Here is a 26,334-nt window from a genome sequence, read left to right as displayed (position 1 = left end):
GGTCGGCACACCGGAGAGATCCGGACACCACCAGGAACACTCTCCACACCGGTAAGGCAGTTAGCGGGCTCGGGGGCCAGGATAAAAGAACAGATTATGACTGGGCCGGCGGGAGCTCCTCTAAGCTGCGACCGCCATCTTCGCCCTCCAAGCCACGCCCTACCCCTCCTGTTTTTAACCCATTTTTATTGGCCTTAGGGCTCTATGATCATTGCTAAAGTGCTTGAACTCTCTCCTCTTAACATAGTAAAATCTGCTTATACCCAATTGGCATATTTATTTGTAAGCCCCAGTAAAGTGGTGCTGCACATACTCATGGCCTGCAAATAAAAATGCTACGGATTGTGCCACCCACTTAAGTAGCCCTTTACATATGTCTCAGACATGCACTGCAGCCTGTGTGCAGTTTTAAACTGCCCTATCGACCTGGCAAAATAAACCTTTTGCCAGGCCCACACCTTTTTTTTAATACATATAAGTTACTCCTAGGGTAGGCCCTGAACAGCCCAGCGGGCAGGGTGCAGTGTAATTGAAAAGTTGGACATGTACTTTTAAGTTTCACATGTCCTGGTAGTGAAAAACACCTAAATTAGTTTCTCACTACTGAGAGGCCTGCCTCTACCATAAGACAGCATTGCGTTACCTTATTACATTTAATAAGTGATAACTTTCAATTGGGAGCAGGAAGACAAAACGAGTTTGGTGTCTAAAGGATTGTATTTAAAAGCCTTCTTTAATGGGAATGTTGGATTTTAATTCATAATTCTGAAATGCCACTTTTAGAAAGTTGCTATGCAAACAAATGATGGATGGAATGCTGCAAAAACCAAATATTTTTTCCCAGTCAAAAGATCTAGGTTAAACCCATCGTTCTTTTGCTCACCATGCTGCCCAAGTTTGGACCCAGCCATATGCAAATTAATCTTGACCCTGCTCCTCATGTGAACAGTCCACACTGAACAGCCGAGCCAGGTCCTCCCTGGATCAGAAACAAGCATCCTGGGACTGGTTCTCGGGGTATCACCCCTCATCAGCCAGGCTAGCTTGAATCCAGTGATACAGCGAGCAAGGGACCCACATCTGGCTTTATCCATTACACTTAGGGTAAAAAATGATATGCAAACAAATGGACTGAATGCTGAACAAATCAACATTCACCCTGAATCAAGAGACCTTGGTTAAATCCATTGTTCTTTTGCTCACGATGACACCCCAGTTTGGATCCAGCCAACAGTCTTGACCCTTCTCCTCGTAGGAACAGTCCGGCCCAAACTGCTAGGCCAAGTTCTCCATGGACCAAAAACAAGCATCCTGGGACCGCTTTTGGGGTATCACCCCTCTTCAGCCAGGCTAGCTTGAATCCAGTGGCACAGCGAGTAAGGGTCCAACGTATGGGCATAACCATTCCACTCAGGGCAAAAAATGCTACTCAAACAAATGATGGCAGGAATGCTGCACAAATCAAACATTCACCTCTGGTCCAGAGTTCTAGGTTGAATCCCCTTTTCTTTTGCTCACCATGACACCCCAGTTGGGACCCAGCCAAATGAAATTAGTCTTGACCCTGCTCATCATGGGAATAATCCAGCCTGAAATTTTTAGAAAGTTGCCATTTTCTTGCCGTAGTCACTTAGGGCCAGATGTACGACTCACCAGTTTGTGACTCGCAACATGTTAGGGACAGGGAGAAAGGAGATGCACAACACTTCAAGGGACTGAAAACTTCTAGAAGCGTCTCCTACTTCAAAGTGGGCACCTGGTATAAATATTGTACCTCAGACTCCAACTCTTCAGGTCGCTTCTCGACCTGTGGACTCTGCTAGGAAGAATAATTGCCCATCTGTGAAGTCTGCCCTGCTGAACTGCTTTGCTGAGCAAGGACTGCTGTTGCTGCACCAAGACTCTTCTGCTGTGAGCTGCCCTGCTAAAACCAGACTGCCTGTGTGTCCAAGAACTCCATGGGTGGGTTGACTGAACTCCTGTTCTCAAGTTACAGGGACGCAACAGGCTTCTCTGCGACACAGATCTTTGACACATGGAAACGCATCGCCTCAACAACTCAGCAAGGTTGATCTAGCACAACGCATCTTAACGCTGATAACCGGCCCAGAGCCTTGCAATTCTGATGCATGACCACACATTGCCCCAGCGGCTCCACCAGCCCGAAGCATCTTGACACCGACAACCAGTTCAGCTCGATGCAGCGCAGCACATTGTGACACAAGTCCTTGCATGCACTAGTGGCTTCACCAGCACTGGTCCAGAGTGACGCACTGCAAACTCGGCACCCACCCATCGCTACGCAAATCTTTGCAAATCCCAGCAGCTTCCTCAACGATGACCCAAATGTTTGCATTGCAAGCTCTCGTCGACAGACACTGACTTCGCCGCGCAACGCATCACAGTGCAGGAACTTACACATTGCAAGCTCCACGCTGATGATTTCTCGATGCCGGCCAGCGCAACTCAATGCAAGGACTTTACATCACGCTGCAACCAGGATTTAAGGCACTCTTGTTCAGTTGGACTAACTTAGTCTCTGTAGCCAGCCTGTGCTCCATTGTGGTTGGCCTAAACTTGTAACTTTGACAGGGTTTGATATGCCCAGATAACCACAGTTGGCGCTTTGCGCTTACTGGCGATGTATTCAGTGAAATCTTTAAAACTGCATATGTCCAGTTCAACTGATTCTATTTTTGCTGTTTTGGTCATGTTTTATTTATTAAAATGCACAATTGTTTCTAGTTTGATGTGTGATTCTACTTGTGTTATGTTTTCACATTATTACTGTTTGTAGTGTTGCACAAATACTTCTAAGTTACGCCAGACTGCTCTGTGCAAAGCTACTTGAGGGTTGAGCACAAGTTATTGTGGGGTATGCTTGTGACTTCACCCTGACAAGGATTGTGGCTGCTGCTTGAGTAGGGCTTCACCCCCTCAACCAGTAACCCAATTTCTTAAACACTTCTAATCTGCCAGATGTGATATCTGTCACCTTTGTGACGGAGAATCTGCCAAGATATACTTCAGACCCACATCCTGTTTTAAACTGTACTGATAAATATTCTAAACCTGACAACATTTCAATATGGAGGCTGATCTGAGAATGGATTACACAGAAAATCAATCATCTTGAAAGGTCTATCCATAATCGCAATACTAAATAAATAAATAACTTTCGTCTTACTAATTACAGCTTGGCATAAATGATTTCCACTACTATCAGGTTTAAAAAAAATCCTAAAACAGAGTTTAAAGCCTATTATTTATGCAGTTCAAATTAGCAAAAATCACAAAAAGGTTTTAAACATATTAATTAACAATCACAACTTTTAATTTTTCTACAAATTATAATTATTATTGTATTACTCAAGTACAAGCTTGTCCCTTAAACACAATTTATTGAAATGTATATTAAAAACACAATTTCAGTAAAAAGCTTTAAATATAATTGGACTCAAATATGAATTTGGTAGAACCAGACTTAGATAAGAAATCTTGTAGGAGAATCAATATTGGTCATGCACAGACTAACAAATATTTGACAAAATTCAGTGAACACAGACTGCTCAGGTGATAGATATACTTGCATCGGAAATGTACTACTGATTAATTCAAACAAAGTCACTACCTCACACACAAATTTAGCCATGAGCCTGAATGACTGACCTGAGGGCCTGAGTCTCGAACTGCACTTTGTAATAAACTTTGTAAAAAACGTACTACAAGATGCAATTCACAAACTTTGTGCGTAGTTTTTCAACATCACACTCTATACTTAAGTGTGTGGAGTTCTCCAGCCCAACTGCAGAGTCTACGGGTGTGAAAAACTCCGCACACAGAGTATAGGGAGTGCAAAGTTGTAAATCTTTGCACGTAGTTTGTAAATACCGGAAGATTTGTAAACTTAATATAAAGTGTGAGTTTACCTTTGAGAATCAGGCACGGAGACTTCACAAGAATCTCTATCAATATTATGAAAACAGAATGAAAGTGCCTGATTGGATACCAAGGCAGTTCCTATCTAAGGTTATCGGAAAAATGGGTGTACACCCATCATGTATTAAGATTTGTGCTGTCACTGTATCACAATCTTTAGGCAACTTACCTACATCAATGGCTATAACTCTTTGCATATGTGTAACAAATGCGGCATAAATCAAGCATGCCCACTGTCTGCACTGATGTATGCAATTTACATGTAGCCATTCTTTGACAAAACTTGTATTAAATTCCATCGGAGAATAGCAGGCATGGGGCTGTAAAGCCAACCACAAAAAAATCCATATTATTTGAGCTGGGGAATGAACTCCGCCAATCTGAAGGTAGTTACTAACAAGAAATACTTGAGGATCCTCACTCTGGAATCTAAAACAAGTTGTGAATTGAATTATTGAAGTATGCTGATACACTACACTCGCCCACTATTTCAACCTAGTCCAGATTTGGAAACATCTTCTGATTTCGCTCACTGGGTGCATTCATATAATATAAATGATTATTCTTCCCATTTTCTTGCACACATTTCGCTCTAGACCTCTTTACATTCCTCTCAACTTCTTTAAAAAGCGACGATGTAGAGTTTTAAGAAAATGTTAATTACCCATGTTCAAAGAGAAGATTGTGTATGGACTAGAGATTATACTACTGGGCATATTTGAGTAAACACCTGATATTTATCAAAGTATTATCTGAACAGACAGTTGACTTCATATTCATTATGAGACTGGCTGCTATGATGCGTTGTTCAAATTACTGACACCAAATCCTTTAAAAAAAAAAAAACATTTTATTGCAAGAAACATCTAATCCCCAGAAATATGCACACGGTTGCTGTTTAGTGGTACTCTAAGAACGGATTTAGAATATGAAATTCCAAATTAATCTCAGAAATCAGAGTTGCATTAAATTCAAATCACTTGATATAAACATCACAAAAACATCTATTTTGAAGAGTGTTATTCTTTATTTCTTTGCTTCAACTTTAAAAGCATGGTTAAAGACACAGCCAGCTTGTTTTGTCCCAAGACATTGGGACTTCTTGAAGGCTGTTAAAAAGATATGTTTTGTCTTATTTGTTTTTAACAGCCCTGAAGAAGTCACAATGTCTAGGGATGAAAAACCCTTAACCGCCTTTTTAAAGTGGACGCAAAGAATTAAAGAATGCCCCTCTTCAAAATAGATGTATTTTGTAATGTCTACATTTATTGATTTGAATTTAATGTAACTCTGATTTCTGACTCTCATTCAGGATTTCATGTTCTAATTTAGGTCTTCATTAGACTCTTTCCCACAATATGTTCATAGGAGTGCTTCTGCCTCCAGTTTGTTTCTTGCTAACTATTGGGACATTTTGGACGGTTGGACATGGGAGAGAGAACCTCTTTATTTGAGAACTGTACGGAGTGCTGTGACATTTGCTGCAACAGTTCAAGTTGTCTTACTACAAACTCTAAAAACTGATGCCTTTTAAATATTTTGTTCAAATTAAGTTTAATTTTAGTTCAGTTCTAAACTGCTTTCTAAATATTTTCAAATAAGGGACTACTATGGACATCAAATTCAACTAGATATATTATTCAAAGAACATCCTTTTGTTAGTCTAATACTCGTGTTAGAGTTCATGCCGATTTTGTCACTATTTATAAATCTCAACTTCCTGCATCCTAAGTGGTGACTAAGACGATTGCAGAAGCTTAATGACAAGCATGAGGCAATAAAGTCAATGGCAGTAAAATGCAGATTATTCCAGCTGTAGTATTCTGAGAACATCCACCATCACAATCAGAGAGCCTACCAGATGAACTGCAATAGGGAAGAATTCCTATTGCTTCATCTACTTCAGCAGGGGCCTGCTTCCCAACAAAGGGTCCACAACCCAACACCACCCCCTCTGTTGATATAATGGATGGTGGTGGTGTTGTCTAAAAGAATTTGGACATTGCTCCCAGATATGAAAGGGAGGACGGATTGGTCATAGCTCACTCACATTCAGGTGCAGGCACTGGTCTGACACAGAACAAATGCCTTCTGTCGTTCCTGCCATTCAGATGAACATCCCAGTCCAGCAGGAATGCAACCATGACCATGGTAGACTCAGCTTGTGGGTGCTAAATGGGTAAAATCTGAGAAAGTTCGAGGGGTTCATCCACCAGCGAAGAGACTGCTGTACTGACCGGAAAATCTGCATCTGAGCTCATAACCTTCCTTGGAATGACATTCATTGCTCTTCCAAGCACCAACAGAGGGCTCTCATCTATAATCTTAGTAAGACGTAGCAACAAAATATACACGGCCTAATAGGCAAAGCCTGCAACACCGAGATCTGAGCTAGAGACTGACACATTAGAACACCACTGAACATCTGCAATCCTCTAACAAGGAGGGCTGGCCTTCTTATGGGTTGTGTTGAACATCACCTTCATAAAAATCTGCCTCGGTATAGGATTGAATTGAGACTTCTAGACACAGGCCATAAAGCCCAGGTCGTTGAGAAGACTTATTTTCCAATGCAAATGTTCCTGGACCAGTGTCCCATCCTCCACCTTCACCAGCCTATTATTCAAGTATGGAAATAAACGGACTCCTTACATATACAGTGAAGCTGTCACAACCAGCAGCACTTTGGAAAAAAGGCATAAGGCAGTTGACAGTTCAAATGGAAGGACCGTACACTGAAAATATTTTGACCCTACAATACATTTAAAGCTGTGCCTGGGGGCAGGGAGTAATGGAAGATAAAGATGGAAATAGGCATACAGGAAAACAACCTGTCTCCCAAGTTCAAGACCATTAGGGTCTGAGTCAGGGAGAGCATCTTGAACTTGTCCTGACTACTGAAAAGGATCAAGAGGTGGAGATCTAGCCCTCAGGTCTCAGTCCTTCTTGGGTACCAAGAAGTAAAAGGAGTGAAATTCCAGGCCCTGCTATTAAAGGAGCACCACTTCTGTGACCCCTTTTTCCCGAAAGTCAAGGACTTCCGTCTTCAGGATCGTGACGTGAGCCCAATGTTCATGTTTTGAAGGATGAGGGGTGGTCTGGTGAGAAGGATAGGAAGAAAAAGACAAGCCCAGGCAGATCAACAGAAGCACTCATGAGTCCCTTGTGGTCGCCTCTCACTGAGTGATAAAATGGAAGACATACATCATACCAGGAGGTGATGCAGTGAGGGAGAAATCAGAGAGATTTGGATGCAATCAAGCCTGTGAAGAATGGTGGTTATAGGATCTGCTGCTGACAATGCCTCCAACATCTTTACTTGCCTCAAAAAGAAGGGTACATTTGTTATGGTGTTTGAACTGGCTGAGCCTGCCAATATAAGGAATGTGCAGTCCTGCAATAACCACAGAACATCTATTACAACTGTTGATATGAAGTGCTTAAGAAGCCAGGCCTAGAAAGCCAGCAGTAGCCATGCAGCCCTTCAAATGTTCCAACGAGAAGTCAGCCACCTCCCTGAAAAGCCAGTTACTATCAAAGGACAAGTCCATTAGTCTAGCTTTGACATCTATTAAAAATCCAGACGGAACATACCAAGCATGTCAACGCAGCATGACCACCATACCCATAGACCAATGAATGATGTCTACAGAATAAAAGCTACAAGCCAGGATATGCTTTGAGGCATCTAGGCTTTCAAACACTAAGTCAGAGAATGACTTCTTCATAGGTTTTGGTAGGCCCATAACCATACATTTAGCCAGCTACAATAAGGTCTAAAGTGGAGGTGGGATTATCTGTGTGGAGAAAGCCCAGCTGCTCGAGGCAAAATTTTGTGACTTAAACCGTCAAGCTTTTTGTATTCCCTCATCAGGGGAGCTGTAACAAAAGCATTTAGGTTTTATTTTAAAGACAACGTTGGTAGCACTAGACTCCACGGCAATGGGTGGGAGGACAAATAGTGTGGGTTCCTTGAAGCAGGTTGATGGCATTTAGAGATGTGACTACAAAAGCTTAACCTGAAAGGGGTTTCTCCTAATAAGCCATTTTATGTTCTAGGAGACTCTCATTCAACAGGAACAAGAGTTCTGCAGAATCTGTTAAGGATTTGAATGCTTTAGTCAAATTGTTAGACTTCACTTTAACAGAAGACAAAATATGTTACAAGGTGTTAGACCTGACAGCCTTAGTCTGGTCTTCCCACAACGTTATGCCTCCCTCTCTGTATTTTGCTATCCAAATTTTTGCTGGTATTAGGGTTCTGTGCACTTTACAACTGCTAAGCAGTGCTAAAGCGCTTGTGCTCTCTTCCCTACACATGGTATGATTCCCAATTGGCATACTTCATTTACTTATATGCCCCTAGTAATGTGGTACCCCTGTACCCAGGGCCTGTACATTAAATGAAACTAGTGGGTCTGTAGCAATGATTGTGCCACCCACTCAAGCAGCCCTTTAACCATGTCTAAGGCTTGCCACTGCAGAACCTGTGTGAGAAGTGTACACTGCCATGTCGACCTGGCAAAATGCACCTTTTACCACCCCCAAACTATATATATATATATATATATATATATATATATATATATATATATATATATATATATATATATATATATATATATATATATATATATATATATATATATATATATATATATATATATATATATATATATATATATATATATATATATATATATATATATATATATATATATATATATATATATATATATATATATATATATATATAATTCACCCCTAAGGTAGGCCCTGGACAACCCAGAGGGTAGGGTGTAATGTATGAAAAAGCCAGGACATGTACTTTTGATGACCTCATTGCGTTTTATAATTGTAATGTCCAATTGGAAAGAGATAAAACCTTCAAGTCTGGTGTTTCTGGAATCACAATTTAAAATCACAACTTATGGTGAAGTCAGATTTCAAAATGCAATTCTGAAAATGGCATTTTTACAAAATTGGCCTTCTCTTACTTTAGCCATTTGGTGCCTGCTGCATGTCTCTGACCACATGTCTAGGGTGGGTGACAACTGGGATTTGTGTATTCCCCCTCAACAGCCATACACATTTGGAGCTTAGGTGTGACTTGATGGGCATTCCTGGCACTTACACCTGAATAGGCTGGGTCACGTCCCTACACAAAGGGCTGCATAACCCCCTGTAGTCAGTATTGAGACAGGACAGGAAAAGGCAGGACCTCTGTGAGCTTCAAAGGCCAGTCCTTAAAGTCTGCCCCATTTCAAAGGCACAACTTGGAGCAAGTACTGAAACTCTGGCACCATCACTTGGGTACACTTCTGGAATGGTGAAGACTCTGCCAAGAAGAATGCCTGCTGTGCTGCTAAAATGATTGCCTCTCTGTTGAAGTGCTGTTTTGCTTAACTCCTGCTTTGCTGTGTTGCCCTGCTCTCCTCTTGCCTGGTTGAGGGGACTGGACCTGGATCACTTGAGCCCAGAGTGACTCCAAGGGCTAGCCGGCTGGCCTCCTGATCTGAGGTCTCAGGGACACAAAAGACTTGCAACCTACCTGCTTCTGCACCGGGACTCAACAATCTGTAAATCTGTCCAGCCAAATGGTGCCATCCAAGTCCTGGACCCTAAGTAGTGGGCCTAAGGTGTTTCTCCAGCAGAACGGACGCATCCTTTCCTGAGCAATGTATCCCCGACATTATCTCCTTGGCTGAGCAGCGCATCTTCAGGAACAACTAAAGCATCACCACTGCAGCGTGGACTGGACCTGGCGCAAATGATTTGCATTGCTGCTACATCGCGCATCTGGGTGTTGCACAAACACTTTACAGATTGCCTCCAGGTTAAGCCTGACTTCTCTGGGCAAAGCTACCAGATGGTAAGCACAGTTTAATTTAGGGTGCACTTGTGCCTTACCCTGAATAGGATTGTGGTTACTGCTTGACCAGGGTTTATACCCTAGTCAACCAGGAACCAATGTCTAACACAAGGCCTCTGTCACATTCCAATGCTTGTTTTTAAGGAAAGACCTCCTTGGCAGCAGGGCTAAGTATCTAACCTTACATGTAAGTCCATGTAAATGCTGGCATCAGTATTGTAAGGTGGCAACAGATGATCATCTTCTGAGTCATCATCCTGTCTGCAGCTCTAGTCTCTGAATGGAAAATCACCTCTATGTGGGTGAACCTTTGAGTCCCTCACACAACGATCATGGTTAAAATTTACCTTGAACTTTTTCTTTGCCACACAGATATTTATCCTCTATTAAGTCCATGGCAAATGCCAGAATTGGCTCAGTGAAGTGTGTCACTATCAACTTAAAGATCAGTGCCGTAGAAAGGCCTGAATAACAGAAGACAGCCCCCTGGCTGGTGTCAACCTCACTTTATATCCATGGCCAGAGACTGTGGAGGTGCATTGTTGGGGTCAGTGCACACAGATTACCTTAGCCCCGGAACAGAACCCACTCCTGCATGAAGGGTTGCTCAGAGGATTGTGGAGCCATCCTAAAAAGGTTCGGCATCACAAGACGGAATGTCTCAACGTGCGTGGGGTCAGCTGAAGCACCTTGAAACTCAGGTATTGACATTTTAGGCATAAAGGTTTTGCCCAATGTCAATACATTTTCAGGAATTGGGGAACAACAATGAAACACCAAACGCTGACAAGAAAGAAACTGCTTCCTTGAGGAATACGAGGACTTTCCCTCCCTATGGTGTTTTTGGGCTTTCTGTGGAAAGATCTCCCTCGGAGACTGTTATCTACAAAAGTGACATACCTTTGAGAGATTGAGAATCCACTTAGGTGTGTCAATGCTGGCCTTAGTCAAAAATACCCTTGCCTCCAGCTCCATGATGGCCTTTTGGTACATGGAGGTACAAGCACCTTAGGCCGCAGCATACCTGTCCAACTCCTGAAAGCATATACAAATATGGTGGGGATAGGAAAGGGCCATTTTCTTGCAGAGACATTTGACCTAGTTGCTGTTGAAAGCGGAGTAATATCTTGGTGAGACACCGCGAGAGCTCAGACAATGTTCATGAGACTTTAAAAACAGAAAGTGACAACAGAGCACTGGTTTTCCCTAATAATCCAGCAATGCCATATCTGTAGACACGTTGGTGGAGCTGCGTGGCACCACTGAATAATCATTGCTGGGGAGATCTTTTACTGGACCAGTCTGAAGCCTTATAGGACCATTCATAGGGTTAGGAATCTGCAGCAAAATATCTCAGTCAGGAATTCTATTTTGTAGGATTCATTTTTGAATGAAATGAGATATTGATCACTGAATAAGAGTGTCATCGTAGTGTTGCAGAAGGGAGACACGAGTGTCCTCAGTCCCATGTGTTTCATACAAATGTTGGCAACGCAAGAGTTTCAGGATCAAACTCTGAGGTACCACAATGGGTATGCAAATTAAAGCTGACTAGAAAACATCAACTGAACATATTAAGCATATCCAGAAAGTAAAGAAGAAAATCTATCAAGGGCTTTCTCTGAAATTCCCATGCATAATGCCCAGAGGGAGACGCGCATCCTGCATAGTCCACCATAGCGAAGGCTACTGAGATGAGAGTCCCGCAAAGACTGGTAAAGAGGTGTCTTGCTCATTCAGCAAACAAAGGGCACATCGATCATGCAAATGGGAGAGTCTCAGTTCTAAAACAGGGATTGAAGCTAGCAAATAGGAACTAAGTAGAGGAGAGAAAGTGCGGATGAAGCTGAAGAGCTTCACATTTCTTAAGGAGGCCGCTGACAGACTGACAAATGGTAATGCACTGATAATTTACCACATCATCTGCATCTAGATCAATTGTTTATATTTTTACAGTTGTAGAAACTGCCACCTCTCAGGTGCTGTAGAAGCACTGTGAGACAAGGATGCATTCACCATGGGAGCCAGAAGATTGAGGCGGCTGTAGAAATAGCTTTCAGAAGAGCCGCCAGAAGACTGCTGCATGCATAAGCAATTGATGTTATCAAAACGAAGGATTTATATTAACATCAGCAGCAGTAAGAGGCAGAAAGGTATGACAGTAAGTATGGGGTTCAGTGGGATTTACAATAGAGGTAGATCAAAAAGTAGCATTGGCAAACATTTAAACCTATTTGGAATCTTGACAGCAAAAGAATGAATAGTGTTAATGTCTGTAAGTGTAGAGAAGAGAATGCCCCATTGACACACATGTCATGACCTGGGTGCACAGTAACTGCCGAGTCAGAAATGCCATGTCACATCTCCGCTTGGGAACACAAAAGTCCATTGTATCTTCTGGTCTTGTAAGTAGGGTATACTTTTAGTTAGTAACATTTAAAGATAGTATAATGGTGTGTAACTAATTGTAAAGTATAACAAATAAACAATGTTACTGAATGTGTTACAATACATACCATTATACATGAAACACTCTCAGATCCTCCATTTTCAATTAAATGTTATACCCCAAGTAGAGACGGTAACCAAATCCCCGTCATAAAATAGCTGAGGCGCCGATTCCCCTTAAGAAAAATATCGGAAATTACCTTCTATACTACGTTGAAATACTACTCTTAGAGCCGTATTCGGCAGAGTAACTGTATGTTAAAACTATTTTCAATAGAATATTCCCTTGAAGGGTTGGATAACAACAGGTCTGATGCAGCCTACCGTTTACCAGCCCCTAGTGGTGTAGCCTTAAGCAGAGGCCTTAAAACTGCTTACCTCCTATAACCTCCGAAACAAAGTTAAAGAAATGTCTGCCCGAAGGAAGATGTTCAGATCTGAGCGCTGCCTGATAAGATACGCACTCTCCACAAATTAGTATGGACTATGGACACAACAATCTAGAGGAGCTAAGAGGGTCGGGTTGGTAAGGCAGGCACTCGGGCAATGGGCCGGTATCAGAGTTGCAGTTGTGGGACACTTTTTTGGGCAGCGTGGTTGCTGATTTGGGCTGTGTCTGTGCTGTTCATATGTCGCAAGCGGCCCAGCGGGGGCCCGAGCGACCTTTCCAGGGTGCAGATGGGATTCTATTACCTCCCTTTTACATGCTGGCGATGTGTCCTAATTAATGTGTCATTAATGTTTGCAGACTGAGATAAGTGGCCTCACTTATATTCAGGTGTGGTTCACAGGTGTGAAGTAATACGTGCACAGAGTCCTGGCAGCATCTGCATTTGTTTTTGTCTGAGTGAAATTTAGAAAATATGCCTCTTTTAAAGACCCCCCCCCCTCCACTCACTGATGCAGTGTTTTGAAAAAAGGCGCAATCTGCAAATTTGGGCTTTTTTTTTTTTTTTTGAGTGCCTGGCCCAATTTTTTTTATCTCAACTAACCCTGGCTAAGGCCTCTGCGTGTATACATTCAGAACGCAACATATTAATCTCAATTTCAGAAATCATGGTCGAAATCGGTACACTTGCCTTTTATACAGGCGCCCTTAAGCTTGGGATCCACTACTGTACAATATAATCTCCCACTCAGTAACGTGAACATTCTCATTCACAGGGGAACAGTATACAAATCACTACGGTAGCACCACTACAATGTTTGGAAAAGATTTCCGACTTCCTGTGGATTCTCAAAGCATGCTGGGATTGGTCCTGAAATCTGCAACAGTGAGTCGCCACACTCACCTGCTCATTGTTTATGCGTGCTTTATTTCCATCAGTTGTACATAGGTGAATTTAGAAAGAGTACTGTAAAGTGCAACCGCAGGCTCTGTTTTTTCCCACGAAGATCTCCCATAGCTCTAATCAATACACGAATGGTCCCCTCCTTTATTTCACCCAGGACACGTACTTTCCCCTGCTCATAACAAAAGGAGCTTTGCATTCTTATCCATGAAGGAATAAAACGTCATGAAAAACTGTAGTGAATACCCGTAAACTTAGGGGGTTTTGTGTGCTCTCTGCATTTTGCACGTATGGATCATAGTACAAATGAGGTGGTAAACAAAAAGTGAGCTGCATAAATATCAGGTAAATAAATGACGTTTCCTACTAATTTACTTTACATGAGTGTCTTTATAATAAACAACAAAAATGTCGTTTGTACTTATTTACATATGAACAGTTAAAAATAAAACAAATTGGTAAACACTTTAATACATTACAGTTAAGTTTAAAGTAAGGGTAGCGTAAGGGATAGGAGAATTTATGGTGTTATGGTTAAGGCTGGAGTTAGTAGCAGGAGTTAAAGAAAATGTTAAATTGTGGCCAAAACATTCATCTTACTTAATATTTATAGGTGAAATGTATCTCGACATCTTTGCAAAAAAGCTTTTTTGTCTATTCCACTTTTGCAAGGGACTTTATTACATACAGCTGCAATGTCACCTCCCTATGAATGCTCTCTTTTGCCTAATTACTAAATCTTCTAACACGAAAAATGTGCTTTTGCAAAAGTTTTTTCCAGTGCAACATTACACAAAATCGGATACTGTGAATCGGTTTGTAGTCGTTCAGCTCCAAAATAACTTTCCTTGTGTATCTAAGATCAATTTAGGTGCACGAAGAGGTTGAAAATCAGCGCACACAAACAAAGCATATCGGGTGGTAGAGCAATGCTAAAGGAGAAGTTTTTTTTACCACACCCATTATTTCTGTTCCTGTGCAAACTGAATCTAAAATAGCAATCCCAGCTCTTTTTGCTAGGGGGAACATTGTTTTGCATTTGGATAGTCCCCTTCTGTTACGCCAGACTCAAAATATATATTCAATGAAAAAACAAAGGTTACAGGGACGTTCTAGTTAAGAAATAGAATTAAGTGTGGCTCAATGGTTAGAGCGGCAGACCCTGATGCAGAGGTCTAGCCCGGGACCAGGGTTCAATTCCCCGCCTCGGCGGGTCTTGAACTCAAAAAAAAAAATTCCACGGACCTGATAATTCTCGCCTCGGTGCCTATTCCAATCATGGAGTCCCATTCTGCAACTCTGGGCAATAGCTTGCCTAATCTCCACAACGGCCCCCACAACGCTAAGGATGCCTGGCCTCCACCTTGGGGGTGCCCAGGAGTGGACACCTCACAGGGAAGGCCAGGATGGGTTCCACAGCGGTATTCGTACAAGCGCCTTGAGACCCTTGCGGGTGAGTAGTGCGCTATACAAGTATCAATTTTTACAATTTACAATTTACAAAAAAAACCTTAGAAATTCACTAAACTAAAGGTTGCAGGAATGTTATAGTTAAGCTCACATTTCATTCATACAAAACCATAGCTTTTCAGCAGTTTTAGTTATTTTGGCTAACTGTAACTTAAGCCCTCGCAATGTACTGCTTGTAACCCCACATATTACATCACTCATGACATGGTCAGTGACATCACTGAAGATATCACTGATGACACTTCAAATGACAACTGATCTTTTCACAGCGGCAGATAAACAGGCAAAAAGCGGGAGCGATTTCACAGCTCTCACTTGCTGACAGAGGAGTTCAAGTTTGCTCTGACTTGACGAAAGCTGTCAAAGCTTCTGCCAAGTCAGAGTAAACCGCTATGTCCCGGTGGTGGGCACCCTGGGACATGGCAGGGGCTAGCCCACAGGGGTGTCGCTTCCCAGGGCCATATATGATCCAGGAGGGGGGCTCCGTGGCCCCCCTCCTTCTCTGAGCACAGGCCTGTCCCAGGGGAGGTGGTGGTCCCCGGGACCAAATATAGCCTGGGAGCCCCACGGCCCCTCTTCAATTATTTTAGAAAATATTTGGCCCCAGGGAGGTGGTGGTTCTAGGGGGGCTGGGGTGGTTCCCAGGTCTCTAAGAACCTTAGGAGGGGGGCTCCATGCGCCCCCTAATTTTTTTTTATATAAAATGCCCCAGGGACCTGGCCCACCCGGGGGCCATTTTGAAAACAAGCACAGGAGCCTGCACATATTTTTTAAAAACAATTTTTGCCCCATGAATTTGCAGCATTTATATATTTCTAAATACATTTTTACCCTGCCACCTTTTCTTTTTTTTTACGTTTTGCTTATAGGACTCGGCTGAAGCGGACTCCCAGAACCACTAGCAAGATCTTGCTAGACATGTCCCAGAGGGCGTGCATGTATCAGCAGGTCGGCAAACCGTATGGGTTGACCTCAAGGTCAGGTTTGCCGAAGAGAACATTTGTTTCCTGAACGCCTCAATCTTCTTTTACTCCAGGTCTGGAGAAGCAGGGTTGAGGGTTCATAGAAAATTAATTAGGATTCACCTTGCTGATGGAAGCCTGGCCCACCTACTATGAGTGGGATACGGCATAATTCAAGGCCGCTTGGTGTCGGTCTGTGCATCTGGCTACCTGCCTATTCACCAGTGGGCAACAGCAAGCGTTAGACCAGTTACCCATCACAGTACCATTTATGTCTTTGTGGAATGGGAGTAAAGCTTGAGAGGAAGCAGGCCCAGGCTATACAACTTCAGTAAGCATGTTTATTTTAACCTCAACAGAAGGCAGTTGTTGGTCCAGGAACTCAGCAGCACATCAAATCATCACAACAGAAGCACTATCCTCTGTTAGGGTCACAATGGGGAAAATCAACCTTGTATAAGGTAAAGTATCAAGTTGACTATATTTCTTGAGATCCATCGACATGGGACATTAAATCATCCCCCATCAGCACCTGTTATTTTTGCAAGGTAAACTCTGGTCTGAATCAGATCCAAAGAGATGATAAAGCCTCTGAGGACGGCTCCTTGGTAGTGGCAGTATAGTGTCACAATCAGGATGTACAGGAACCAAGTGTGCAGGAGAGGAGTCATGGCAAGTCCACATTCGTGGCTGAGATGAATTCAGCTCTAGGTAGCACAGTGGAGTCAGTACCGGACACCGCTTCAGTGCTTGGGGTGTCTGAATTCGCGCTGATGAAAGAGGGACCAGGCAGGTCTCGGAGCTTAAACGGAAGTCGGCACCGGAGTTGGTCCCGAATCCCAACACTGGTTCTAGAAGCACAGACAGCACTGTGGATGGATTTGCTTGTGGTAACCCGACTGGAGGCACCTGCAGATCCTTGCAGCTCAAAGGATGCATTCAAGGGATCGTGAAGAGTGCTAAAAATACACAGCATGCCCTCCTTAAGGCTGGACTTGCCACAGTGTTGTCAATGGTCCCCCGGGAACTCAGGGTACATCGGGATGCATTGTGGAATAGGCTCAAGTGGGCTCATGAGCAAGACTGATTGGAAACTTGACGCCCTCGCAATGGGGTCGAGTCCTGCTTCGCCTTCTTAGGTTTCATCTTTGACTTGGACTTCAACCTACCTGTTGATTTCAAACAAAAAGATCTGTCTCAGGTCCGACCTCAAGAGCAGGAGCAGAACTGCACCCTTGACGAGGAAAGGGACTTACATGAGGCCAGTGACTTCTTTTGATGTTTAGTAAGTACAGGTTTTCATCACGGTCCTGGATTACCTTTGGGTGCGTGAAGGCACACTCACTGCACAACTTAAGAACTGTGCCCAGCCCAGACACCAAAGGAAACCTTTGTTTGGTTCCATTACTGACATCTGTTTCCGACAGTGACAGCATGGTTTGAGCACTGTAGTTTTAGGTGGGGAGATTGCTCCCTTGCTAACTGGATTTGAGCTGGAATACATCAAAAACTAACGAAAAATGGATTTAAACTCCAGATCCGGGTTCAAATGCACAGAAAGAAAGGAACTGATGTCGGCACTTGTGGCCATTATATGTTGCTCCGTTATGTATACTTCCAGGGTGAAAAAAGCCAAATCAGAGCCACCGGGCACTACTTCGAGGTGTGCAGGAGCACCGCTGAGAAAACGTCCAGATCCATTCTGGCACCTGGGAGATAGTCTATAGGTAAGTAATATGCTGTAAGAAGTATCCTTCTGAAAATACATTTCAATAAAATGCATCCAACTTCAGAAAAATATAATCACACATAACGTCCATTAGCAAATAAATATCATCACTTCCAAAGCTCATACTATTTCTGGGGAAATGAGAAAGAAATTGCAGCAAAAATAAATAAATAAAATCAAAAACCTCTTGGCAATGTACAGTACATGTCTTAACAACGCTCTTAGTATTTCAATGAGTCTACATATCTTCTTATTCTTGAGACTTCCCAGAGCCTTAGCATACCCTGCCTCAGAACCCAAACTACCTTTTTACAAAAGTCGAACTAGTTACTTACCTTCATTAACGCCATATCTGGTAGAGACTATCTAGCTGCAGATTTCTTACCTCAGTATTATCCCCAGATGTAAGACTGGATCCAGAACTTTTTCGTGAGCAGTGCCCCAGCGAGCCGATAGGTGGAGTCGTTCAGCTCTGCGTGAATTCGTCGGCCATACCAGAAGAGATATGCGCGGTGCTATGTAGGCGTCGCACACTAGGTGCTGACATCAGTTTCTTTTTGTGACTTTCCACGCCAGAAGCGCAAAGTCACGAAGAGTACTGACCACTGATGGGTAGGGTTCTGAAATGTAACATCCCGGAGTCTAATAATCATTCACAGAGTGGGGGGGATGGGTAAGTCAGTAAGGAACCTGCGGCTAGATAGAGTCTCTACCAGATAAGGCGTTACTGAAGGTAAGTGACTAGTTCATCTGATAGAGACTTCTAGCTGCAGATTCCGTACCTTAGAATGGATACCCAATCAATACTCCCCGGAGGTGTGTCTGCAGAACTATTTAACACTAAGAAGTCCTGCAGGATCGAACAGGCAAAATGCCCATCTCTGCGTACCCTACAGTCCAGGCAGTAGTGCTTGGTAAAGGTGTGCAGAGATGCCCACGTTGCTGCCTGGCAGATGTCCAGGACTGGGACTCCGCCTGCTAAAGCACTGGTATTGGATCTGGTGGAAGAAGCACAAAAGCCCTCAGGGGGGTTGTTTTCTGGACAATGAGTAGCAGATTTTGATACAGAGAACGATCCATCATTAGATGGTCTGTTTCTGTACCACCTTAGTTTTCTGGGCTCCTACATATCCCACTAAGAGTTGGTCATCCACCAGGAACTCTTTAGTGTGGTCAAGGTAGAACAACAGTGCTCTTTTTGGGTCTAGACCATGGAGTCGCTCTGCTTTCTTAGACGGGTCATAGACTGTCCTTCATAAAAGGGAGTAACTACCTTTGGCAGGAAGGAAGCTCTAGTCCGGAAAACCAGCTTGTCTGGGTAGATGTTAAGATACAGAGGCTGAGATGACAAAGCCTGGTGCTTACTGCCTCACCCGGGCAGATGTTATTGCCATTAGAAATGTCATTTTTATAGCAAGGCGCCTGCTAGGGAAGCTGTGGAACGGCTCAAAGGGAGCACACATGGGAAAGTTTAAGACTAAATTTAGATCCTACTGAGCCATGATGAAGGGCGAAGGTGGGAACAGGTTTTGGATACCTTTCAGAAACCTATATACAATAGGGGACTTGAATAGGAATGGTTGATCTGGCAACCGCAAAAAAGAAGAGATGGTAGAAAGATAGCCTTTTAAGGTGCCCAAAGCAGAGCCCTGCCTCCTAGAGAAAGAATAAACAAAAGAACCTGTGAAAGGGGAGAGGATACGGGGTCAACCTGTTTTTCTGCACATCATGCCACAAACTCTACCAAATGGCAGGTGTATACCATCTTGGTAGAGAGATGCCTAGCAGCCCAAATTACATCACAGACTTTAGGCGGAAGTTCAAAAGTTATCAACTGCTGCGGCTCAATGTCCACGCATGAAGGAGGAGCATTGACAGGTTCTCCAGAAGGGGCAGCCTGATCAGAGGACTGATGAACATGCTCAAAAGCTCAGGACACCTGACTTTCCAAGTCCAGTGAGGAGCCACAAGGATGACTTGTGCACGGTCGTTCCCGATTTTCTTGAGAACTGTAGGCAGAATTGGCATTGGTGGAAAGGCATACAGGAGGCCAACGCTTCACTCAAGATAAAAAGGATCTCCAAGCGAGAGCTGCCTTGGAAACTCTACAACTGCTGAAATTGCACATTCTCTGCGGTGGTGAACAGACCTACCCAAGGCTCTTCCCACTGCTGAAACAGCCCTTGCATCATCTCTGGTTGGGGATGCCATTCGTGATCTGCTAGGCATCTTCGGCTGAGTTTTTCCGCTCTGGTGTTTAGAGGGCCCGCCAAGTGTTGAACCACAAGGAAAATTCCCTGATGTTCCAGCCATGTCCAGAGGCACTGTTTGTTGCAGTACCACATGGCGGTGGTGTAGTCTGTGAACATCTGCACTAGGCTTCCATTAATGAAGGGTAGAAATGCTTTCAATGCCAATCAGATTGCACTGAGCTCTAACAGGTTGATGTGGAGAGGGATTCCCGCCAGAGACCAGAGTCCTCTGATCTCTACTTTTCCGAAATGGCCGCCTTAACCCAGGAGTGACACATCTGTTACTACTGTCATATCTGCTTGGGAAAGGGTTAGGAGTCTGCTGGTGACAAAATTGCGGTCCATTAGCCACCACTGCAGATGTTTTGCAGTGCTTTCAGAGATCTGGACCATGTCTGAGAAATTCCCCTGAGGCTGCGCCCACTGGAACTTCAGGGCCCACTGTAGAGCCTGCATATGCCAATTGGCATGCATCATTAGCAGGATGGAGGAGGTCATGAGGCCCAGCAGCCTCAGAGTCAGTCTCACTGAAACCCAGGATAGAGGCTGAAATATTGTTATCATAGCTCGAATATCCTGGACTCGCTGATCGGTAGGATAAGCTCAAAACTGCACAGTCCAGAACAGCTTAGATGAAAGGAGGCACCTGAGAAGGGATCAGATGCGACTTCAGCACATTGATAGTGAACCCAAGCAAGTGCAGCAGGTCTGCCGTAGTCTGGAGGTGGGTGCCGCAAATGGGTGACATGGGAGGAGGGGTAGTCACAAAAGGGAGGCAGTAACCTCTTTGGACAATCTGGAGAACACAGTGGTCGGATGTTATCAACCTCCAGTGGGGCAGGTGATGGCGTATCCTAGCTCCCACTGGATACCCATGTTGGTCGGAGGGTATTCTAAAGAGGCTTGGAGGCTGCCAGGTAGGGGTGGACTGGCCCGACCTCTGGCTGGCTTTCTTACCCACGAGATCTGTTGGTATTGTGAACTTGGTCACGCAGGGACTGGGAAGCGTGTGTGCCATGGTGGCTGGATAGGTAGAGACATGGTTGGAAACCCAGGTAGAGACATGGTTGGACGCCCCTTCCGTGGCCACAAAAGGAGCCTCCAGTTGTGCCAATCCAGCTCCGTGTCAGAGTTGGGGATGTATATGGGGGCTGTTATGCCGGTGACGTAGGCAGAGGGGCCAGCACCAGAGAGGTCAAGGTGGCATGACCGGTGGTGGTTCGCATTCGTCCATGGATCCAAAGGGCCAGCCTGGCGCAAGGGGTGAATCCCTGGCAGTAGGGGCACCACCAGAGCCCAAAGGGGCTCCAGCAGAAACATGTTGCTCAAATATGAGGTGCATAGAGTCATAAAATTCACGAAGTTGGGCAGTGATCGCTCCTGGAAACTCAGGGGGGCGCTGGCAGCCAGGCGCATGCTGAACCATGGAGCTAGGCCTCGAATGCCAACGCTCTCTCTTCTCTTTGGATGACTTTGACGGACAGGTTGAAGTCAAAGACATCTTCAAGTTCTTGTTCTTTTTGTGCTTGTGGGACTTACTCAAATGCCTAGATGACTTTGAGTGCGACAACGAGCCCTTGGAGTGGCTCCGCGACCAACAGACCGTTGCGGCATAACACGTCAAGCGGCAATTAGCTTCAGAGAGAGCTCCCTCATGGTCTTGGGGTGAATGGCGAGACAAGCAATGAGATTCAGAGACCGCTCCCTCAACAACTGACACAGGTCTTGGAATGGTCGCGCTCAAGTCACCTGAGACATACAAGGTGTGCATCCATCACACACAATTGCCGGAGACAGGCCTCATAGGGCTCGTGGACATCCCCCACCCCAAGAGACAAAGTCTCAAAGGGTAAAAAAAAAAAAGAGGTCCGTCAAAAAGTGACTGTGGATAGCTCTTCACCGGATCTGCGCTGAGTGGCGCAGAAAGAAAACAACTGAAGTCTACATACTAGGGTGGCGACAATATATGCACCACGCACATCACTACCACCACGCAGGGGTAGTGCTCACAAGATTTCCGGATCCAGTCTGGCGCCTGGGGATAATTCTAAGATAAAGAATCTGATGCTAGAAGTCTATCAGATGTACATTGTAAAATTCGGCCGAGCATTAAAGCCTGTAACCAATAAATGTTTATTATAAATAACCTATAAGCAATAAATATTTGCAGCACTCGGGTAGTGTTTTTTACTCCAGATTTAAAGTACATAGACTCAAACCAAAGGTTAGAGGACAACAAAGTCAAATAGCATTAAAGATACTTGGTACACCGCACAAAAACGATGCTGCATTCAGTTCACCAAAACAGGCTGTCATAATATGAATGTCGTCCTATTACCTGAAGTGGGAGACTTGCACCGTTCCTCTGACGTCGTAGTGGTTTCGTTGATATCACAAAGACCTGCTGGGAAGTAGAAATCACAGCAGAATAATTCAAAATGAATCCACATTGCAAAGGTGAGACCTCAATTACAATTCACTCATGGTATAACGTCTCATAAATGTTTATATAGGAAAAATACTGCACGCAATTTTATTATTAAAAGTGTTTTTTGAAAAATTCAGCAACCTCGTGATTATTAAAACTGAAAAAAAAACAAGCAGACGATTCTCCAGGTAGCATTTAATCTAATTCAGCTACAAAGAAACAAAAAAGAGACTACCACCACTCTGCCATGGTGTCATTAAAGACATCAGTGATGGATTAAAAATAATCGCATTAGAAATATGGTGAAATAGGCACCCAACGTGGCATGAGCACATCGCTTTGCAAGCCATGTGACGGCTCATTTTGGTTTCATAGGTTCTATAGATATGAAGCAAAAACCTAATGATTGGAGATTATGAATCCTAGTTGTTCAGACTGAGTTCTCATAAGAAGTGCCTTGGTGAGACTATTTCTGATAGCAAAATGCGATCATTCTTTAAATTTACATGCAAAGGTAAGTTTACTGAGTTATGGTTTAAACTGCGCCACGCACCTTCACCGAATCGCTATAGTTTTTATCAGGAAAGAGAAACATTACTTCCATGCTTATTCTCTACAATCATTAGCGGTTTGTAAGTATTCAGGCCTATTCGGCAATTCAAAGTTCCAGAGAAGTAGAAGAGAAACTATTTGATAAATCCCCGTTATGCCAATAAGAGGCAAGCCTCTCCTCTTGACCGAAAGAATGCTTCAATTACAAAAGGGTAAGAATGAGAAATAAATCACAATTTTTTAGCTCTTGGAAAACCATAGTTGCCTCGGCCTGCACAGCAGCTAACCAAGCTTGTTCTGTTGCCTTTCTGATGGTGAGAGGTCTGGAGCTCTGGGCAGAGCTGCTCAAAATGGCAAAACAGGTCTTGAACCTATAGATTCAAAGTGCGCGAACTTAAACGGTAAACGTATCGTTAGTGTACAAATGTTGAAATAAATGGAATGTTACTAAAACAGTTAAAACACTTTTAAACATTGAAACCGCAGCATGGTAAGTCACACCAGGAGAGGAAGAAAAAAGAATGTAATAAATGGTGGCAAGGAATAGTGCTTCTAAAAATACAAACTGAGCAACTGAAAGACACTTAAGACTACGTAGAAAACAGGGATAAAAACATTAGAACTTCTTGCACTGCTGAGGAGAAAGCTGCTATGCAGAATGAGAAATCTGTCAAACAGGTTCCCTACTCAGGTCTCGCCTTAGAAACAAGATTTTACAGAACGTTAATTGGTCCTTGAAGGAAAGACACAAATCTATGAGAACGATACTTGCCCACTTCCTGGACCTCCACAAGAAACAATATAAAAAAATCCTAGTAACTTAGAACCAAATTGGACAGCAAACATAACCTAATCAGAGAAAGGAGGTGTGATCCCTTTTAGGAAATTACAAATTAACTCAAAAATACCACGTATGATTGACAACTCTTTTCCAGGAAAGACTGATATAGTGGCGAACAATAAGACATTACTAAACTTGAGTAGTGTAACATTCAAAAGACTAAAAGACAATAAAGACCATAAAAAGTGTCTGACTAAAACCACTGGATCAAATAAGTGAGGATCCCTGAAGTAACTGACAAAGTAGGGACAAGAAGCTTCCTTAGTCCGACCTAGAAAGAGGGTTGCACATCAGCTGCTTAGAACGGCTTGCAGAATCATTCGCTGAGCACTCTCTCACAAGAGGTAGAGCGTCGTGCTCCAATGTTTTAAAAATGGACACTCCATCTGGAACATCAGCTCCTTTGGCAGGATGAGGTCAAAGCTTTTTGCAGACTCATGTAAAGGAGTCTTGTATGTGAGGGCAGTGGATGTATCCTCCAGGCTTTTTACCCTGGATGGGGTTACCTTTACAGTGTCACAGAACACAAAGACCAATATCAGAATGGTCAATTAAGCATATTTCCCGATTCACTCTAAGCTTTAAATGGTTAGGTGTCTTAAAGATAGTGAGACATTGATAGAGGATGCCAAACCTGCACGTACCAGACAGTTGCTGATTTAGCTTAACCGCTACCGCGATACCGCGTTTTCCCCGCTGTGCGCTGATTTTTGAAAATCGCGCTGTTTATGACAAAGCCAGCTCGTCATCCGCGTAGCGCAGGTAACGCCCATGACAAGCTGGCTTTGTCATTAGCGTCGAAGGGGTTAAGAAGCCTTTTAAACCTGTTCCCCTCCATAATAGCTAGGTGTCCCTGCTGGGTGATGGATGAAGCAGGCATCAACAACTCTTCCATTGGCATGCATTCAGCCAGGGGAGCTATAGCCTCCTACCTCTTAGGCATTTTCAGTGAGGGTATCTCTGTAGGATATTTTGATGGCAGCTAACTGGTTGATAGATTCAGCTTTTAAAAAGTACTACTTTAAGCCTGTGATGAAAATGGTTTAACACAATTATAATACAAGCCTTCAGTCTTGACATAGCATGAAAAAATGTCTAGTTATTGTGAAGGAAAGTTTCAATTCTACACAGACGCAAGGTTTATCCCACACAAGAGGAGACAATATCATCCTTCGCACCCTTATACGTGGATTTGTTTAACTCCGTTTGGAATAATAATGTATTCTTTACTAACTGCACATATTGCAGATGCTATGGGTTGTATGTTTCGTAATATGCTATAATGATTTCTTTTCAATGTAAAGTAAGATGGTTTCATAACTTCTGTTGGACCCGTTTAGATGCTGTTCTGTAATTTGTATGTGCTGAACATAAAAAGCACTACCAGTGATGGGAATCTCAAATCTTGGTTTTCTGCAAGAAGAAAAGCCTTCCTTAGAAATTCCTTGGCAATGTCTTTTTGTGGTAATAGAGCCATGTGAGTGGTTGACGTTTGACATTGTGCTTGTACTCATGGGAGTTGTAGTCCTCCGCCTGTATTTTATATAGTTTAAATTGTTGTTAGGTTGCCAAGCTAATAAATGGAAGTAAGAAAGGCATAGTCCAAGCCTTCATGTCCCTAACAGAATTGAAACTGTGCTTCACAATAGCTAGGACATCTTTCATTCTCTGTAACAATTTGTCTGCTCTGGCCACATTGTCATAACATTTCTAATATTGAACTGTGTTAACCTGCGAGCCACTAACTGATTCAAAAATCAAATGGATGTAGCGCCATGTTCAGACAAGATTTCATGTCAAGCCCGGAGGCTAGCATTATGCATAACGTTTTATTGCCACTCCAAACTGCAGCACTTTAAAGCATTTTTTAAGCACACCCAAAAATCCAGAATTTGAACATCACCACAGTCCATATGAGCCGGAACACAGCAGACATCTTCCTCTTTTATTCGCTGCTCCAGTCACTTAAGTATCTGCTAGCACTTATTCTTACTATTAATAATTCTGTATGTTGTTTTATTTTGAATGCAAATTAAGTAACTGAAAATTATAGAAATTTGTTTTAAAAAAAAAAAAGTATATAGGTATTGAGTTAGTTTGTTAAAATTCCCAATTTACGGGAATCTGGTTTTTTGTGTTCTTATTGTTTTGGTATTTGCAGGGTTCTGTAGAAATTTGATAAAAAATAAATTAGAGAGATTTGTTTTTCCTTGCGAGGCGAGCCTGCCACATGCTGGTGGCATTTGAAAAACGCGGGAGGCAGAGGAGCATTGCTTTCTGGGAGAGCTTGGGTCGCATGGGAATCGTGCCTTTCTGAGCTTCGAAGCAAGCGGCGTAGTGCGTTGGCAACGCGCAGACGTCAATTACTTGCCATGGGGGCGCGACTACGGCAGACTCTAGTGTGCTCAGAAGAGTGTATATATATATATATATATATATATATATATATATATATATATATATATATATATAAAGACGGGAAGCTGTGTGTCAAAAGTTGCAATAGAGATGCTTTCTAGGCAACTGTGTTGGTTGGGGACAGTTGATTA

The 26,334-nt window shown here is 43.2% G+C and overlaps 1 protein-coding gene across 17 annotated transcripts in view; it reads right to left on the bottom strand.

Moving 5' to 3' along the window:
- The window catches only part of STXBP5 (syntaxin binding protein 5), a 1,512,194-nt gene that overhangs the window by 413,296 nt on the left and 1,072,564 nt on the right, over positions 1-26,334 (bottom strand). For 10 of the 17 annotated variants that reach the window (XM_078649248.1, XM_078649254.1, XM_078649252.1 and 7 more), the window contains one exon: positions 22,303-22,368. In XM_078649248.1, coding sequence (XP_078505374.1) covers positions 22,303-22,368 — 66 coding nt within the window. The remainder of the gene's footprint in view (positions 1-22,302; positions 22,369-26,334) is intronic. The other 7 variants (XM_078649249.1, XM_078649255.1, XM_078649253.1 and 4 more) reach the window with 1 other exon arrangement.

This window comes from Lissotriton helveticus, chromosome 6, assembly GCF_964261635.1.
Source record: "Lissotriton helveticus chromosome 6, aLisHel1.1, whole genome shotgun sequence".
NCBI classification, from domain to species: domain Eukaryota; kingdom Metazoa; phylum Chordata; class Amphibia; order Caudata; family Salamandridae; genus Lissotriton; species Lissotriton helveticus.
The sequence above is the reverse complement of the archived record's forward strand: the minus strand, read 5'-3'. Positions and strand labels throughout refer to the sequence as shown.